The following is a 19,906-nucleotide window of genomic DNA, read 5'->3' as shown; positions in this document are numbered from 1 at the left end:
TCTTCGTATCAATTTGAAGGGGTATGGTCCCAAATCTCGCACCAAAGTGGTCGCGAGTGACCATTACCCTTATCAAATACTCCCACCGGCAAGAACTTATCTGCATCCGTGCGGGCACGCGCGAACACAGCTGTCGAAACCAATCAGTCAAGTGATGAGAACACTCACCTTGTGTATAAAAATGAGTGTTGCACATAGCGATGCGGCTTAGCACCGCATCCCATAAACATCTTCGTCAAACCAAGGGACGGGGAAACAACCGCGGTTACCGCAGGTAGCGATGCGGCCTAGCACCGCATCCTAGTGACGACGCAAGTGGGACTGACACCTTGACTCAGGTAGCCAAAACATCAAGTGGCACTAATGACAATCATCTGTCAGCACATACGTAAACGACGCTGGCACCCAGACTGAAACCACAGTGGGACGTGGCATCACCTCCGTGACCGACAAACCTGACACACCTGCAAGGGGTTGTGCGTTGTCAGTCTAGCCACTCAATTACCCTCCTTCACTCCTCGGCTATCAAACTCTCTCACTCTTACTACTATCACACACTTTGCTCTCAAGCAAATTACTGATTCTGACGCCGGAGAGTGGTAACAAGGAGCACCACCCACCCCATCCTTCTTGTTACGAGTCACGGTGTGTTTTCCTCGTGCAGGAGACAGATTAGCGGATGATTCAACCACTAATTCTAGGAAAGAAGGGATTAACCCTACTTGACGAGACCAGTGAATTAACCTCCCTTAGTTAACCACTGTTTCATCACAATCAAACTGTTATAAACTATTGTATTTCTGGGTTTAGAAATAATATAAATAACCTAAACAAATGGTAATGCAAACATATTCGGATATATACACACAGATAGTGTTAGAATCATATATATATAAATAGAGTTTAGCGCGCAAAGTGTACAAAGCGAAGGAAAGAAAACACTACGATGACAGTTTCGTAAATAATGTAATCATGCTAAAATAAATATGAACTCGTATACTAATTATTACGTACACTACTAGCGTAATTGTTATTACTTTAAGTCGAATTTTAAAAACATAATTATTCTAGTTGTTCACATGCTAAACTCCATTTTACCAACTTCCGCCCGTGTGTGTATATACACACATTCTTTACGACCAAGACTTTAAGTTCTGGTGAATTACATCACAAGGTAGTTGGTGCTTCAAAGTTTATAAAAAAATATAAATGTTCTGACCAACTAAACTTCATAAGGTTAATTTGGTTTTTTTAATGTTAAAAGTGGACGAAGACTAGGATTATAAATATTGGAAGGATAATGACATACCAGCAGTTGTAATCTGAACTATGATATACATATTAATAAATAAATGAATTTTATTTACATATACAAAAATCAACTCTTGATGTTACATGTCGTTAAGTGAAGCACACGACACGGTGAGGACACAAGTCAACTGGTCAACGTCAGTAAAATAGAGCGAAAATGCCAAAGCATTTCTTCGAAATTTACACACATTTTTTTTCTTCAAAAGTTTGTTAAGTACGTCCTCTATAAATTAACATTCATTGAGCTTTCAATAACAGCAACACAAAATAAGATTTCAAATGACAAACACCTTTGGAATCCTTGGATTTCATAACTGCGATGGTTGTGCGCGAAAGGTTAGAAGCGCACTACGAATAATCGGTGTTGAAATGGTGCAACTCGATCGTGAAACCGGGAATGTCACGGTCTCAAGTGCTGAAAATTCTGAAGTCATCAAATCCGCTCTTCAGCGCGAGCTAAAGAAATCAGTTGTCGTTCTGTCACGAGACCTGGTCCCTACAAACCGAGCCACTCATTCTAGTGTATCGCGTCATGTACCAGCAAATCAAACTTTTGATCTTCAAGTGTTAGGCCAAGAAGTGGCTAGAATGGCCCAGGCCTATGGTGGTGTGGAGATTACAACTTCTAACACAATGAGGATCAATTTCTTCCACGGAGAGAGTACTCGGGTTGTTACGACGGAAACTCGTGGAAATATTGGTGTTCAAAGCACTAGAGAGCGTCACAGTCGCCACCACGGGGAGTCACGAAGCCGAGAAACCCAAGTGGTGGTTTGGCAGGATCACCGTGGTAGCAGTAGTGGTGTTAATCAAGAAAAACACCGCCACCACGGGGAGCCACAAAACCGAGCGCGTCTGGAATATCGTGGCAATAGTGGTGATCATACACATCACCACCACCATCGCCACCATGGGGAGTCACACAACCGAGAAGCCCGTCAGGAACATGGTGGCCATAGTGGTGGTGATCATACACAGAGACACCACCACCATCGCCACCATGGGGAGTCACATAACCATCGGCACCACTGATGTCCTTGGCAAAACAGTAGTTTTTATATGTAGTGTATCCATGATGTTTAGATTTGATATTGTATTGGTATACACAATACATATGATTTCTATGTTTGATGGTTTAAAAATAAGGAATAATGGATTTTAATAATTAATAGATAATATATTTGTATAGATTATGTTGTATTTATTATTGTTTCCATAATTTAGGGATACATACAACGAATATGGAAACAATAATAAATACAAGATAATCTATACAAATATATTATCTATTAATAATCCTAACTATTGTCTGTTAGCCGGCAACGGTCTCAACTTCAAAAATTCACACTGACGGTCTCATATTTTCACATATTGGCCTTCAATGGACCTTGACTAACAGAACTCTAACGCGTTAGTCTCCGGTCGTCGGAAAAACATTTTTGTCCACAAAACTCAACATTTTTGTCTTAAACCTCTTTGTAACCTTTTTACGCATATTTAGGAACCTTTTCTAGTAAAAAAACCAACTTATTAAGGTTGTTGGAAAAACTCTTTTTTCGTTTTTCGCCGGAAAACTTCTTTTTGGTAGGAAAACTCAATTTTTAGCCGGAAAACTCAAAGTTTTCATCCCAAACATGTTTGTAATCATAGATCGGACCTTTGGTAACATTTTTCCGACCAAAAACGTCTTTCCGGCGACCGGAGACTAGCGGCGTTAGGGTTCTATTAGGGTCCATTGAAGGCCAATATGTGAAAAGATAGGATTGCCAGTGGGAAATTTTGAAGTTCGGACAGTTATCGGCTAATGGCGAATAGTTGAGATTATTAAAATCCATTATTTCTAAAAATAAATCAATGTTGGTTTTCTCTATGGTTTATCTATGTTTGATTGTTTAAAAATAAATGAGTGTTGTTTTGTCTATGGTTTATATCACGTTATTAGCACGAATTTATTCAATGTGTATACTTATATAATTAACTTAGGGGGCGTTTGGGATTGCTTGTTAAAAACTCTTTTTTGGAAAAGTCACCCCCCTTAAAATGTTACTGTTTATCTGTAAATTTGAGGGGATACTGTTCACCCTCTATAATTATTTAATATATTTTGAAAGTGGTTGTGAATGGAGGTGGGAGAAAAGGTAACGATAAAAGTATAAAAAATTATTATTTAATAGAAATGAGAGAGAAAATATAATTGTTTTTAGTGAAAATATAGATCAAAAAGATGGAAGGGATGTGAATGCACTAACTTCTCATTTTCTCTTTTTCAAAGCACTAAAACCTCTTTTTCAACCCATTACCTAAACACCATTTTATAAAAATCTCCTTTTTTTAAGTTATAAATCAATAAGTTGATTGATAAGTAATCCCAAACACCCCCTTAGGCATTTAATTATTTGAACTAAAATAGTTTTGATTCAATTTATATATTTATATAATTAACTTATAATCCGTGTTTCTAATAAATTTCTTTTACTTGAAAAAATACAAAGTGAATCATATTTCAAACTCTTTATGTTGATAAACTAGTATTGGAGCTTGTGCTTTGCGGCGGGGTCGTAGCAGGATGTTGGCAAGTATACATTTGTTACATGATATAATACAATAGGTTATTATTGACCATGCAGGTTTTAATCTAAACAACCGTAAAAATAAACAATTAACATAGTTAAGTAAACATGTATATATCGAGTTAAAAATTAGCTTTAACTTTCAAGGGTTGTATGATAACTCTATTAAAGTTCGGGGGCTCGAAACGTAAAAGAAAAAAATATTATTAAACATTTGTATTAAAGTTCAAGGGTAAAAACGTAAAATCACTTATAGAAAGAATTATTAAAATTTAGTGGGTTATATGATAACTCTATTAAAGTTTAGGGTTAAAAATAAAAATAATTAAAATAAACTAATTAGAAAAAAACACAATAATATTTTACACCCAAACTAAAGTTAGACCAATAATGAATTAGCACTCTTCACAATCTAAAATGTTATAGTATAGAATTATATTAAATGTGTTTTTAAAATTGCTTATTATAATGTCAATTCGTTTGTGTGTAGTTGATTGGTCATTGTGAATTGGTATATTAGTTGTATTAGCAAATTAGTTAGAAAATTATACAAGAATGCCGACTGCTCTTTTTACTGACGAAACCTACCGCGAAGCTCGCTTCCTTACTAGTGTATAACAATTTAGGTAGGTGTTATGAGCAGTGTTGGCTTTTTTTGTCTTTTAGTATTCTTTAAGATAGTTCACATTTCCAGTTCCTTGCATTTGTATGGTTTACTTTTGTCCTTTCAAGTTTTGCGCTTTTACTTTGGGTCTTTAAGTTTAAAGTTTTTAGTATAAGTTCGAGTTTGTTTTTTATGGGAGAAAAGAAGAAAAAAAAAAAAAAAAAAGAGAATTGCTATGTGTAAAATATTACATAGGACTTCTTTTTCTAGTGAATATGGTATCATATATGTTATCAGATTGAAAACAAAGAAATTAGACACGACAACTAATAAATCGTATGGTGTGGTGATAACTTACGATCTTTTTATAAATAAATTTGAGATTTATTCGGTTTTTGTTAATGTGTCTAATACAACCCTATTGATCTTTGTATGATTTCATTAATTAGGTTATTTGTCCCTTAATACAACTCTATTGATCTTTGTATGATTTCGTTAATTAGATTATTTGTCCCTATCAATAAATAACCAAAACTGATCCTTTTTAAAATCCAAAATCAACCAAATCAAACCATACAGACGTCACATACACACACACAAAATTCAAAAATCAACTCATGATGTTACGTATCTCCTTACAGGAAACACTAGTAAACTGGACCGTCACAATCAAAGAACTTCCTAGAAATTACATACATTATTTTTTTAAATGTTAGTAAATGGGCCAATCACTGTATAAATAATAACAATAATTGTCATCGACCTTTCTAACACCAAAACAAAATTAGACTTCAAATGACAAACCCTTTTGGAATCCTTAATTTCCATAACCGCCATGGTTGTGCACGAATGGTTACAAACACTTGTAAAACTTATGTGAAACTCGATCGCAAAACCGGAAACTCTAAATCAAACTCCATCCATCTATCCATCATTCACGTTCAACATCTTCAACTCTTTTCAATCTATTCAATCAATATGCAAATTCCGGCATTAAAAAAGTAGATGTTGTTGTGTGTGGGATTAAATGGCTCAGTTACACATTTCTGCTCAAAAGTGAAAAAAAGCCAAGGCTTACTATTTCGACTATTTGATGGCACTAAGGCTATGGGGTATGGGGACCGTCCCCATCCCCGTCTTGGTTCGGCGCCGGCTACACCCCATCCCGCCACCCCACGTCCCCGTCTTCAACGTCCAGGAATGGACGTTCAGGACGATCCAACATGGTGGCCCCCATTGATGATTTCGACCGTTAATTTAAAAAAAATAATAATAACAACCACCCACCTCCGCCGGGAACTACAACCACCACCACCACAAATTCGCCGCCACCACTCAATCAATCAACTTCCAAAACACCGTCGCCGTTAAGTACTTCCCCGACGGAAACACCACGCGTCGATTGCAGACTGGATCAGAACGGTGTCATAGTGGATTCCATCGCCGGTGGCGCCGAAATCGGTGACGGAGATACGTACAGATTCAGATCGGGATTGAATTGAAGGCAGACAGATGTATGGTAATGACGTGTGTAGTGACATTTGAGTGTAGAGATGGGGATCTGGAGTTGGTGGTTGTGATAGGTGTTTGAGAGAGAGGAGGAGGATTATGCATAAAAGTGGTAAAAGATTAAATAGTTTGGTAGATAAGATTGAATGGATCTGATCTGACATTTTGGTAAATGTTAAAATAAAAAATAAAAAAGTTTTGATCGGGTAGAAAATTAATACTGTGTGCTGAAATGGTTTTGGATTAGTTTTTTTTAAATAAAATTAAAAAATAATACAATTGTTGTTTTTAGTGTATTTTTTTTTAAATTTTTTGTAATGTTTGTTAATATTAGGGGTGTGCAATAACCGAACCGTTAACCGAAACCGAACCGAAAACCGACAAAACCGAACCGAAATTAACCGAAACCGAATTAACCGAAAGTCGGTTAACGGATATTTTTTTTACCATCGGTTAACCGAAATTAACCGAACCGAACCGAATCATTTATTTTTTATATATTTCTAGCTTTTATACCTCTATTTCATGTATTTCATGTTTTATACTTTCATTTCATGTAATAATACTTCTATTTCATTTATTTATGCCTTCATTTCATTTATTTATACCTTCATTTTATGTATTTAAACATCTATTCATGCATTTATACTTCCATTTCATTTATTTATACATCCATTTCATGTATTTATACATCTATTTCATGTATTTATACCTCCATTACATGTATTTCTAAGCAAAAAAATTATCCCTTGTTTGAATTGGTTATTAACCGAAAATTAACCGAACCGAACTGAAAACCGACAAATTAACCGAATTAACCGAACCGATTAACCGATGACTTCGGTTACGGTTACGGATAATGCTAATAACCGAACCGAACCGAACCGTGCACACCCCTAGTTAATATTAATGAAAATAAAAAGAAAAAGTTGGACTATGACTAGGACCATCCTCTCATACCCTCTAGTTTTGAGGGATGGATCATCCTTGGGAGGACTATGACGTGGCGCCTACGTGGCGGATGGTCCTCAAAGGATGGGATGTCACCATACCCTCTAGCCTAAGTGCAAATAATTTGTTTCGTTGTATTTGCCTGCGGAAAACTCTTTAATTGTTTGGTAGCATCAAATGCGAATTAAGTTTTTTAGAAAAATGCTTTAGTGTGGGTGTTGTAGGCTAGAGGTTAGGTAAAATAATACAAAAGTTTTGCACAAACTTAAGAATTTCACTTCTCATATACTAATACTAGAGTAATTTGTAATCAATATCTCGTCGCAACAAGCGGGGTTAGAATCAACTCGTTTGTTATTGAAAAACTAAATATTGGGATAGCATAAGCAGTTTATTATCTAAGAACAAATTTAATATACAACTAACTAGGATAACAACTCATATATTATACGAGTTCAATACATGATATATTACGAGTTTAAGGGGCTGTTTGGTAGTCTCTGAATGGTCATTAAGAGGCTACCTCTTAATGGAACCATTAGGAATTTTACCAATGAGAAGGTAGAAGAATGTGACATGTGATGATTTACCATTCAGAGGTTATCTCTTAACCATTCAGACTTGAGGTTACCTCTTATTCATTCAGAGGTTTTAAACCATTAAGAGGTAGCATCTGATGAAAATCGTCCGCCCTGCACCCACCCCTCGAGTATATGCTTCAACAGGAATCACACAAGGGTAGATTATAAATCTCTAGTAAAATGACCGCCCGTAACAAAGTACATTACATAGCATTACATAGTCCGTTTTAGGGATTGGCGACTTACCCATTCAGTGACTTTGGCACTGGACGTTCCCCAAACGGGTACTGTCGGGTCGGGTGAATTCAATAATAGACGCCTGTTGGCATTCCAGCCTTCCTTCGCCTTTCATGGCCACATATCTTTCCGGCTAAGGAATGGGAAATCCTTCTCCTGTTCCATGAATCCAATTTGCATTTCATCCGGGAAAAGCCATCTTTTTCTCAACAATGCCTTTGTCATTTGATCCAATAGTGTTCCGTTAGATAGGAACAGATTTGATAAATACTGATAACTCTCGGATAGAGTATTAGAACGGAAAGATCCATTAGATAATGAACGATTGGTTCTAAGCCATCTCTGGCGATTAATCAACAATTCGAAGTGCTTTTCTTGCGTCTTCTTATGTTAGAAAACCATACTTTAAGAATCTTTTTAAAATTTCATTATAAAATTTTGGAATGGATTTAATAATAATAACAATTTAATATATTGTGTTTTATTACTAATGTTTTTTCTTTAGTTAACTTTTTGAAATTTTAAAATTAAGTAATAGAATATGAATAGATGAAATAAAAACAAGTAGAAAAATTATCTTGTGTCCAATCAGAGAATTAAAACATATAGCACAACAAATTACTTATTTAAGGTATAGTAAATAAGGTATAGATTAGAATATATTTAATCGAGTTATAGTTCCAATAAGATAAACTTTGAAAGATTTTTATTCTAGATTTAAATTTGGCCACTACTTTAATAATTGACAAATTCTATTCAACAAAAAAATAGTGGAGTGGTTGTCTTTAAAGTATTGTTACCTCATCTAATTTCATCAAATTAGACCACCTCAAAATCCCACTTGAAGACATCATGGCTTCCATTCCAGAACTAGACCACCTCAAAATCCCACTTGAAGACATCAAATTAGCCACGAACAACTTTTCTGACTCTAATTTTATCGGTCAGGGTGGATTTGGACGGGTCTACAAGGGCCAATTGCCCCTCTCCGCCTTTGCCGCCTCCACCACCACCAGCCGTTCGACCAACCCAACTGCCAGGCCCGCCACAATTGCTGTAAAACGGTTAGACGTGAAGGGCGGGCAAGGACAACATGAGTTCTTAATGGAGATTGCCATGCTTTCTAGTTACAAACATGATAACCTCGTATCCCTTGTTGGATTCTCCGAAGAGGGTGATGAGAAAATCATTGTTTACGAGCATGAGGTTCGTGGAAGCCTTGATAAGTACCTAGCAACCGATCTTACATGGGTGCAACGACTTCAGATATGTCTAGGTGCTGCTCGTGGATTGAACTACCTTCATGATGGCGTAGGAGAAGGGCATAGAGTGTTGCATCGTGACATAAAGAGCTCGAACATCTTATTAGATGAAAACTGGGAAGCTAAAGTTTCAGATTTTGGGTTATCTAAAATAGGACCCACAAACCAGGAGTTCACTTTTCTTGTTACAACTGCTGCTGGCACGTTTGGCTATGTTGATCCGATATATATAACAACAGGCGTGCTTACAAAAGAATCTGACGTGTACTCTTTTGGTGTTGTATTATTTGAGGTTTTGTGTGGAAGGCTAGCGATGATTGGTAAATATGAAGATGAACGTCGGTTTTTAGCTCATTTAGCTAGACTTCGTTACGAAGAGGGAAAACTAGATGAAATAATCATCCCCAGTATACGGAAACAAATCAAGCCAAATTCGTTGCAAACATTCTCGCGAATTGCTTATCAATGCCTAAAACTAGAACGAAAACAACGTCCAACAATGGCAACAATCATGGAACAACTACAAATTTCTTTGGAATTTCAAATTGTAAGTGTTATCAATCTCGTTAAATCAGGATGCGATTTGTTTTGAGCTTACGACTAGAAATTTTGTGTTTTTTTGATGGTAGAGTTGTAGAAGAATCACACGAATTGGCCTATGGGGATCGAGCACGGGTGGATCTCCATGGTCGTTTCAACTCGATGGTAGTCACAAGCTTAGGAAGATAACGCTGGATCATGAGGATTGGATTTATTCAATTGGTTTTACAACTGAAGATCTTAGTGGTTTGTTTAATTCTTCTCAACAACATGGTGGTGGCGGTGGCCGTAGTGGTGGCCAAATATCTGAGGTGATCTTTCATTTTTAGTATTTAATGGCGAATGAACCCTATTTCTATTTCTAAATTACACCAAATTAATTCTAATTTACATCATGTCATATAAAATGAACCTTGGTTTCTTTTTCATAAGAGGAAAAGTCTATACCACCTAGTCAAAGCTAGAATGACATAGTTTATAGCTTAAAGTTCATAAGAGGAAAAGTCTATAGCACCTAGTCAAAGCTAGAATGACATAGTTTATAGCTTAAAGTTCTAAGAGTGAAGTTGAAAACTATTAACCGTGACTATATATAATTTAGACATAATTTATTTAATATTTCATGCGTAACTTCTATGTTCCATTCTTCATGTTTTTTTCATATAAGGAAACTATTTTAGAATAACTTTGGTTTAAAAAAAAAAGTAGAAGTGATTACACTTGTAAGACCATATGTAATGGGGCTTTATAGGGGTGTGAAAAGTTTTGATAACGCCCTTACAGCATTCCTCATGAGCATTATAGGGGCATGAAGAGGGAGAAACATTTCTAGAATAATGCCCAATGAAGAGAAAAAATAAGGAAACTAATAAATGAAAGGGTATTATGAAGTGTTAACCATTACATAAAGCATTATGATGTTGATGTGGCAAAAAATGTCCCTTGAGGGGCATTAACCATTACCCTCTGTTTATTTTAGTTAAGTTTATACTAACATAATTGTTCATACACCATAATTCACTTAATATTAATATTATTTTATTTAATGTTCTTAAAATTTCTTAAAATAAGCAAACAACTTCTAGATTTATTCTAATGTTTGATTAACAACCATAAACTTCTATCCTCCCTTCATAATGTTTGATTAAACAACCATAAACTTCTATCCTCCCTTCATACTATGATTCTAAGTTTCTCCGGATAACCATCACAACTTAACGACTTATTATTATTTTCAATTTTATTATGGATCTGTATGATTGCTACTACATTAATAACATTATTAGTTTTATATCACTACAAGAAAACGGGGTAATTGTCGCCGCTAAAGACCCTGATCTGCGCCGCTATTGTTAACTGTGGCGACATGTCGCCACTAAAGGTTGGACGGCGAAGGTCCTGCTGTCGTCGCTATTGCTTCATGTCACCGCTATTGATATAAACCAATAGCGGCGACATATGTCGCTCGAATTAGGTAGTCGCTAATGGTATGGATCAATAGCAGTGACATGTCGCTAAAACTTTTTTTTTTTCAATTTTTTTGCTGCATTTTTAATATTTCCGGTTACATACAAACCTACCAATTTTCCAGTTTTACGCAACGCAAACAAACTAAATAAACATAATACTTTACATACTAAAATCGCATAAAACGTATCCGTACAATAACATCCAAAAACTACAAGTCGATAATACTTAATACTCATCGTCATCCTCATCGTCCTTGTTAAAAGTGCCGTCATCATCGCTTGCGGCTTGCTTTCCCTTCGTAGCAAGATAGGAATCGAGTTGATTTAAAAATGCCGGGGTTTGAAACAAACTCGAAACATATTCCTACATTAATACATATCAAAACATATAAGGAATGAGTGGTTGGGGTTTGGTCAATGATGTCGCCGCTATTGAGTTAAATAAACCTCAGCCGTTCGATCAAGATAAGGAATGAGTGGCTGGGGTTTATTGTGGGACACCTGGTTCTGGATCCACCAACAGCGGCGACATATCACCTGTCGCCGCTGTTAATCAATATTCTTGTAGTTTCATTATCTCTATTACCATAACTACTACCATTTTAGTATTCTTATTATTGTTACTTTGTTCCACTATTAATCTATTATTCACTAGTACAAAATAAGTTTTTTGGTGGTGTATTTTATGCTTTATTTTATGTTGTACCATAGAGCACCAATAAATATACCACCAAATAATAGGATTTGTTGGTGCTGTTCAATAACAGCACCATTAAATCTCCAAACACACCACCAAAAGATCAATGATGAAATACAAGTCCCACCACCATTAAATCTTTCAACACACCACCAAAAAATTAATATAAACTACCACGTGTCAATTAATAACAAATCTACATAGCACCAAAAAAACAAATCTCCATAGCACCAAAAAATAAGACAAGAAAAAAAATATAGATTTTTAATATTTTTGCAAAATTCCAGAATTTTTAGTAATATTTCCTAATATAATTACAATTACACACAAATGCACATGCTCACGACAAAAGTTAACTAGTATTAAACAACCCGTTCAAGTATACGGAATTACAAAAGTATGAAACACAAACTAATGCTTACAAGATCAAAACATCTTTTTCAATAAATCCGAACATTAAATCTACCACTAAATTCTCAATTTGAGATTCTTCAAAATACCCTTCTTCATTCCAAAGCTAAAAACAAATAAATACAAAAGTTAGATTTCAAATATATATAATTTAATGCAATAAACAAAGTTTATGAATATTTACAAAAACTCACTCGGTTAACCAAATCATGTTGTATAGAGTCGATAAACTCTTTCATATGTTTGATTACCATATACCCACATTCCCAACTGCCTTTCTGTTGTTTGCACTGTATCATATTCACAATGAATTACTTTGATTAGACTATTTTAAACAATAAAGTATTCACATACCTGTACCATGTGCCAATTAAAATTAATCTCAAAACTTCTTCAATGATCTTGACGAGCTTGTAATTTTTAAGGGTCTTCCCATCATTTATAGAATCAACAATATAGCTGAATTTGAAGTCCGGTCAAACAATTATAAGCGACCAATGTTTACTACAAAAATAAAAAATATAAAACATATTAAGTATGTATTGTAAGCGTATGTGTATATGGTGAGGAATTTATATTACCCAACTAAGTATGGTGCAAGATAGAACATTTTTTTAGAATGAAGCTCACGTATTTCTTTTATGTTTTTTTTAACGTCTTCAAGAAGTGTTTTACATCGTGATCCAGTGATTTTTTGTGGATTGAAAAAAGCAAACCTAGAATTGGGCGACTCAAAGAAATGCCTAAAAAATGTGACAAAGTTAGTAAATTCAATTCTATCTAAGCATATTATGGTACCATATAATAAAAATAATAGCAACTTACATGGCAAAACCAATGTAATATTGTGACATCAAGCCAACCATCCAAGAGCATGTTTAACAATTCGGAATACAAGATGTTCTCATAAACCGACCAGGGATACATCCCGTCAGGTGAATTGACCCGAATGAAAACTTCAGTGCGTGTTTCATCTGGGACACACAGTCCCGAATGTTCACCAACAACAGAATAAACCTGAATTTTGATACAACTCTCATTCATAATCATATTTGGAGGGGTTGGCCATGCCATACCTTTAGCCACCGTCACTTCCTCGCGAGCGTGCTAGGGAGACAGCAACTCACATTTGGTCAGGTTCTGCAAAACCATAATTAATTTTTTAATTTTTAATATATATATATATATATAAAACATTTTATTGAACAAAATATAATTATATATTACCTCGATAAGTGGATAGTCGATAAACGGTCCACCAAGACTCGTGTCCACCCGTGGTGATGGGACTCTATCATGGTTCACATCGACACTTGAGTCATGCTTTCCTTGTTTTCTACCAGTTTTCTTCTTCTTCTGAAACTTTGTTGCACCTATAAACTCAATATTGAAACTAGAGTTAATTGCCAAAATCGTCCCTGAGGTTTGGGCATGTTTGTCATTTTCATCCAAAATAACTTTTTTGTACCAAATAGCCCCCACATGCCCCGCTTGCGGTGTGCACATATAATGTATATATGTGTGGGCGCTCGGGGGGCAAAAGTGAAATGGTACTAACTTTAACGTTATTTTACTAATCTCGTGAAAATAACGTTAAAAGCAGCGGATGGTTAATCATGCATCATGTGGTGACGTTGATAGCTGAAAGACACGAGGGTGCATGCACCAATCAGTCTCTGTCCCGATTGTTTGAGTGTTATGTGTCTTAGGTCCAAGGCTTGATGCAAAACTACAATCGAGCCGGGGGTCTCACTGTAAGCAGCCTCTCTATTCCTACGGGTAGAGGTAAGGCCGTCTAAATCTACCCTCCGCAGACCCTACCTTAGCTTTACTATTGGTGGGATTTACTGAGTATGATGATGATGATGATATACCAAATAGCCCCCCACGTTTGTAAATTTTTATAATTTTCATCCAATTGCCTATCTGGGTTAGAAACAACCGTTTGATGAGGGTTTTATTTTTTAAATTTCCCACACAACTAATAATGAAGACAAAATGTAGATAGATGCAGTTTCTTTACACACATATTCCAAGAAGAGGACACTATGTACACCCTATATTTATACTAGCTAACATTTTAAAACAAATATGAAAAAGTTTCTAACGTTATTCATCCACATAAAATAGATTATGCATCTCTATGGAAATGATTGGTTCTAAAATGGCCTAATATGTTCTCTATATACATGTGCCCATCAACGTTAGGTCTGATGTAAATTAAACACAAGTAGATTATAAGAAACTGAAAATATAAGAAACATGATCTTATGCGTCTACCTAAGCCTACCAAAACGGGTGGGTCAGTCAGGTAACGGGTGTAAACGGAGTCTGAGCAAAATTGGTTCGGGTCAAAACCTGTCGTATAGTTTGAGTTGATCCAAACGAACTCATATGCATTTTTTTCATATGAATTTGAATGAGAATTTCTTTGGGGTCATACCTTTGGGCAAAAAAGCTAAACGTTAAGTGAACCATCACCATGAATAGCCAAGATTCATGTTCAGGTTCATTATTTTAACCTGCCAACCCCAAACCCGTTAATTTGTCAATAGACAATCATACTGAAAAGCAAACCTGGTGCCCATGCCTTTTAGTAGTTGTATACGACTGACGTGAATCACTCAAACCTTGAGATATAAGAATTCCACTTTTTTAGGTGTAGGTGTTCCTATAACATAATTAGAACATGACATGAGAAATGGAAAAATAACATATTTGTTAGAGAAACTAAGCACATAGAGCCAGCTGATAAGAAAACTTCTCTCCAAGAAGGGAAGAGCAAGTATGCCAGAGAGTTTCTATGTACAAAACACAAGAAAATTCAGCATTGTTTGAGTTGAACAAAAGTACAAAGCATGTAAAGAAAACAACATTCTATATACGAATATTATTGTGCATCGTCAGTTAAACAACTGTTTTAACATATCAAGCCCATAGTTACATTCCATTCAATAACATATTTTACTAAAAGAATTATACAACCTACATCGATCTCCTTTTCTAGACAAAAGGTCTTATGGTTCACTCAAATCATAAACAAGAAGATGAAGTATATATATAACTTCCACTCAATAGCAATAAACTACAAACTACAAATACAAAAAAAACTTAACAAACAGGGGTCCCTAGAGACGGAGGAATTACCACATGATCACAGTAATTTTAACTATCAAATTACCACAGTAAACATTTTGGTATTACTTGCAAGTTTACATTCAGAGGAGTAATTAAAAACCAAAATACAAACCTAACCTTTACCGAAGCAGTGAATGCCCCGACATGGCGACATATGCCCTGAACGCATTGTTTCATTCTGCGAAAAAAAAATCGACTTATAAATGTACGAAACATATAAAAAATTAACACCAATTAGGTTATTAAATTCAATTTAATTCTACACAAAAGAGATGGTATCCACAAATACCAACTTCTACTTCTAAGGCTGCATAAAAGAATCTGCAAAACACAAGTTTCATCCAAAAATAATTGCCAGATAATCATTCATCTAGTAAAACATGTGAAACGGAAGTTTTTTTGGTTGATGCGTTTCATCGAGCAACTGGTATGCATCTTCAAACCTTTCTCATTTACACACCTACAAGAGAGGTCAATTGGGATGTGACATCAGTGATTGTAGTCTAGGTAATCCGGGGGAGCCGATTGTTGGTGTGAACGGCTACAAACAACTGCTATAAGAATACAAGATGGGTTTCGCACCCCGCAGGCCTATTGGAGGTATGCGATGGTCAATGGTAGAATCGTGACGGTGATTTAAAGGGAGGGTGAGTTGTTTTCTAGGTGAGTGTAAGGGTCACAGGAGGGAGGACAACCGTTTTAGGTTAAAAGAAGGTGGGAGGAAGGAGATTAATTCTTTTTGGAAGGAGGGAATTAGATTTCTTTAGGTAGTAGGAGGGAAGCTTAAAATTTTTGAAAGCATTGAAGGTTGCCTCCAAATTGGTATAACCATAACATGGAATCGATCCATTTCCAAATTATGACATATATACCCATTCCCTATTCATATAACATAATTTAGTTTTGATTACCAACATAAAATATATTTTATATAAATTAATAAATAATTTTTCATTATGTTATAAAAACAAATAATGATGTTGCTTTTAAATGGTTACTAAGATCACGTAACAAATAGTAATAGAGCTTGATGCACGTTCACAACTATAAAAATATACAAATAAATTAAAAATGCAATTAAAGACTTCAGAGAAAACTAATACATTGGGAGGGAATTAGACTTGATAAGTGATTTTGGTGAGAGATTTTTAATTGTGTTCAAGACTTTAGAGAAAAAGTATAATACATTGGGAGGGAACGATTTCTTTCGAGAAATTTTGTTAAAGTGTTTAGGTTTTAGAGCCCCTTATGGGGCGTTATGTGACATGTGTCATGCCACGCTACACGGGGGCTTTATGGGGCGTTATATCACTAGAGCCCGTAGTCATAAATCCTCTACCCATCATTACCTAATTATTAATTTTCAATTTTATTAATTAATTACAAAAAACCTTGCTTTTTTGTGATTGGACAAGATTTTGAAAAGAACCTCCACAACGCCGCGAAATGCATGGTGCCTCCCCATTTTTTTGCCCCATAACGCCGCCCGTCGCAGTGTGCGGGGCACTATGGAGCGTTATGACCCAAATAAACCCACTCTTCGCGCCCCACTACAGGTAGACTTAGGAGGGAAACTGGAAAAATTTTAAAAGAAATGCTCCAAAGCTTTAGTGGTATAGGAAAAGTATCATTAAAAACCTGATGAAAATTTTAGTGGCACACGCAAAGTGTCATTAAATACGTAACTTAGTGGCACAATGTTAAATGACACTAAGGGTCTGTTTGGTATGGGGTAATGGAATGGACGTGAGAATGAAATGGACGACGTAATGGAATTGATCATTACCATTCCATGTCTTGTTTGGTTACCATGTGATAATGGAATAAACCATTACTTTTTGTTGTTTGGTGTGTGAGAAACAACGAAGGAATAAAATCGGATGGCGGTGGTCAATGATGGGCGGCGGTGGTGGGTGGAGACGGCGGCGATTGGAGACGACAACGGGTGATGACATCGGTGGTGGTGGTGGGTGACAACGAAGGTGGGTGGCGACGGTGGTCAGGGGTGGTAGCGGTGGTGGCGGTGGGTGGTGGTTGATAGCGATGGCGGAGGTGGGTGGCGACGGCGGCGGTGATCGGAGGTGGCAGCGACAATGGTGGCGGCGATGATCGAAGGTGGGTGGTGGCGGTGATCGGAGGTGGCAACGACGATGGTGGATGGCGGCGACGGCGGTGGCGGGGATGGGGGTGGGTGGTGACAATGACAGTGGCGGGTGATGGCGGTGGCGGTGGCGGCGGTGGCGGGTGGCGGTGAAGGTGGGTGACGACGGCGGTTGGTAGTGATGGTGGGTGGTGGCAACAGTAGTAGGTTGTGGTGTTGTTAATGAAGGGTGAAGACAGAATGAAATGGAAAAAAATAGGGGGGAGAGATGGAATGATTTTGAGGAATGAAATGCATTTTGAAATGGGCGATTCCATTCCATCGACCAACCAAACACTCTTTTCTTCGTTCCCTCTTAATGGTCCATTCCATTCCATTCCACCTCTCATTCATTCATACCAAACGCTACCTAAAAGTGTATGCTAATCAAATGTGAAATACATAAAGTGCTAATAAAAACTTAAATTAGTGGCACAAATGCTAAATGCCATTAAAAACGTATGCCACTAAATGATTTTTTTTTTTTTTTTTTTTGTAGTTAGAAGAGAAAGAAGTTAGATTTAGATTTTGAATATTATCTGTTAAAGTTAAAGATAATTATTTTGGTGTTTTGGTGCTATTTAAAAGTTTAAGCCTAAAAAAATCAAATTTATTTTGTATTTACGAGCAAAAAATCAATTTTATTGTATATTTTGGTGATATTAGCAACCTTAGCCTCAAATAATTGATTTTTTGGTGGTTTATAACTTGTAAGCATTTAATGGTGGTGTATAATGTATTTTTTAGTGGTGTGTTTTGTTATTTGGTGCTTTCTATTATAAAATAGCACCAAAAACATGAAATTTACACCACCAAAAAATTGATTTTGTACTAGTGATTATTACATATGTTATTATCAATCCGAAAAGTGGAGTAAATAATAACATAATGCTTTTAACTATTCAATTATAAATGATTAAGGTACCTAAACCTTGTGACATTCCGGGTGTGATCAAAGTCTCTTCACTAATTTTTGTTATTGTGTTAAATGATCACTTTTAAAATATGTAACATCAAAACATTTTTATCGTTTTACCAACTATATAAAATAACTTAAATATCGGATAATTTTAATTTCATCCTATTGTTACGGAAGGTCATATAAACCTAGTGTTCAAAAAGTCGAACTAATAATTATTCATGCATAGATAAGACAATCATTCTAACATGGTTATCATTGTTTTTTCTAGATTAACTTTGATGCCGATGAGGACATAACAGGGATACTCGGGACAGTTGGAGTAACCACGGGACGTTATCGTGGTTATATAGTGATCTCATCATTATGTTTTAGGACAAACAAACAGAGTTTTGGGCCTTTTGGCAAGGAGACGGGAGATCGGTTTTCCGTTCCATGGGATGTAGGCTCATTTGCAGGGTTTTATGGCCGTGCTGGCTTTTACTTGGATGGTCTTGGCTGTTATTTAAAGGCTACCATGTGAAAGAAACTGTTACTAATATAGAAAAACTGCTTAATGACTAACTCCTTAGTTACTGTCTTACTGATACGTTTATATCAACAAAGAAATTAGACTTGTATTCAGGGAGAAAAAAAAGGAGAGAATTACTGTGTGTAAAATATTACATGGAACTTCTTTTTCTAGTGAATATTGTATCATATATGATATCAGATTGACAACAAAGAAATTAGACACGACAGCTAATAAATTGCATGGTGTCGTGATAACTGACGATCTTTTTATAAAATATCTTTATAAAGGTAGAGGATCCTGTAAAAAGTGCTCAAAATGTGAGAAGTGTATTATAACACTATATATAATACTATATAACACCATATAAACACCGTATAACAATATGTAATACCATATAATACCATATAACACTATGTAACACTATATATCATTATATGACAAATATAACACTAAACATCTATCATAGACATGCTATCAGACAACCTATAGTGGGTATATTTGTTATATAATGATATATAGTTTTGCATAGTGTTATATGGTATTATATGGTGTTACATATTGTTATACGGTGTTTATATGGTGTTATATAATATTATATATAGTGTTATAATACACTTCTCATATTTCTCACAGTTTAGGCCTTTTTTACACTATCCTTACCCTCTTTATAAATAAATTTGAGATTTATTCGGTTTTTGTTAACATGTCTAAGGGGAGTGGGGGTGGTCACTAGTGATAGAATTCCATCACTCACAAACACCCAATCAAGTTTTGTCATGTCATCAACCATTTTTTCATCACTCAACTTTTTTTAGTAGCAATGGTCATCACTCACCACCACACCCAACAAATTCCCCCCCCCCCCAACCAACAATTCCTTACACAAAATCAATTCATCACGCGTTGATTTTGTCACGCCTTATACTTTTCAGCATCTTCCTCGCGTTATAAAAGTATGGTGGCGGTGGGAATTTTTTTTTATCACTCGTTATTTTTGGCTATCACGGAACTATAACTTGCCACCCCCAGTGGCCTAATACAACCCTATCGATC

At 35.8% G+C, this 19,906-nt stretch overlaps 1 protein-coding gene and 1 long non-coding RNA gene across 15 annotated transcripts; one reads left to right on the top strand and one right to left on the bottom strand.

Annotated features, from left to right (window-relative positions):
• The first annotated feature begins 8,528 nt into the window (after positions 1-8,528).
• Positions 8,529-19,040, top strand: LOC110868818 (probable receptor-like protein kinase At5g59700). The gene is made up of 3 exons (XM_022118080.2): positions 8,529-9,572; positions 9,655-9,876; positions 18,611-19,040. Exons 1-3 carry the CDS (start codon positions 8,616-8,618, stop codon positions 18,860-18,862), a joined length of 1,431 nt encoding a protein of 476 aa, XP_021973772.1. The 5' UTR covers positions 8,529-8,615; the 3' UTR covers positions 18,863-19,040.
• LOC110868819 lies at positions 12,069-16,109 on the bottom strand. Of its 14 annotated transcripts, none has more exons than XR_004862864.1 (9): positions 15,570-16,109; positions 15,393-15,458; positions 14,720-14,813; positions 13,370-13,515; positions 13,219-13,282; positions 12,724-13,116; positions 12,497-12,646; positions 12,337-12,432; positions 12,069-12,248 (listed from the first exon to the last, which is right to left on the bottom strand). It is a non-coding gene; the product is annotated as an uncharacterized LOC110868819 (long non-coding RNA). The 14 variants fall into 14 exon arrangements; XR_002552781.2 differs by having other exon boundaries at positions 12,724-12,885; positions 12,968-13,282; positions 15,570-16,108; XR_002552780.2 differs by having other exon boundaries at positions 12,724-13,282.
• Positions 19,041-19,906: the final 866 nt, after the last annotated feature.

Source organism: Helianthus annuus, chromosome 7 (genome assembly GCF_002127325.2).
Source record: "Helianthus annuus cultivar XRQ/B chromosome 7, HanXRQr2.0-SUNRISE, whole genome shotgun sequence".
Lineage (NCBI taxonomy): Eukaryota > Viridiplantae > Streptophyta > Magnoliopsida > Asterales > Asteraceae > Helianthus > Helianthus annuus.
The sequence above is the reverse complement of the archived record's forward strand: the minus strand, read 5'-3'. Positions and strand labels throughout refer to the sequence as shown.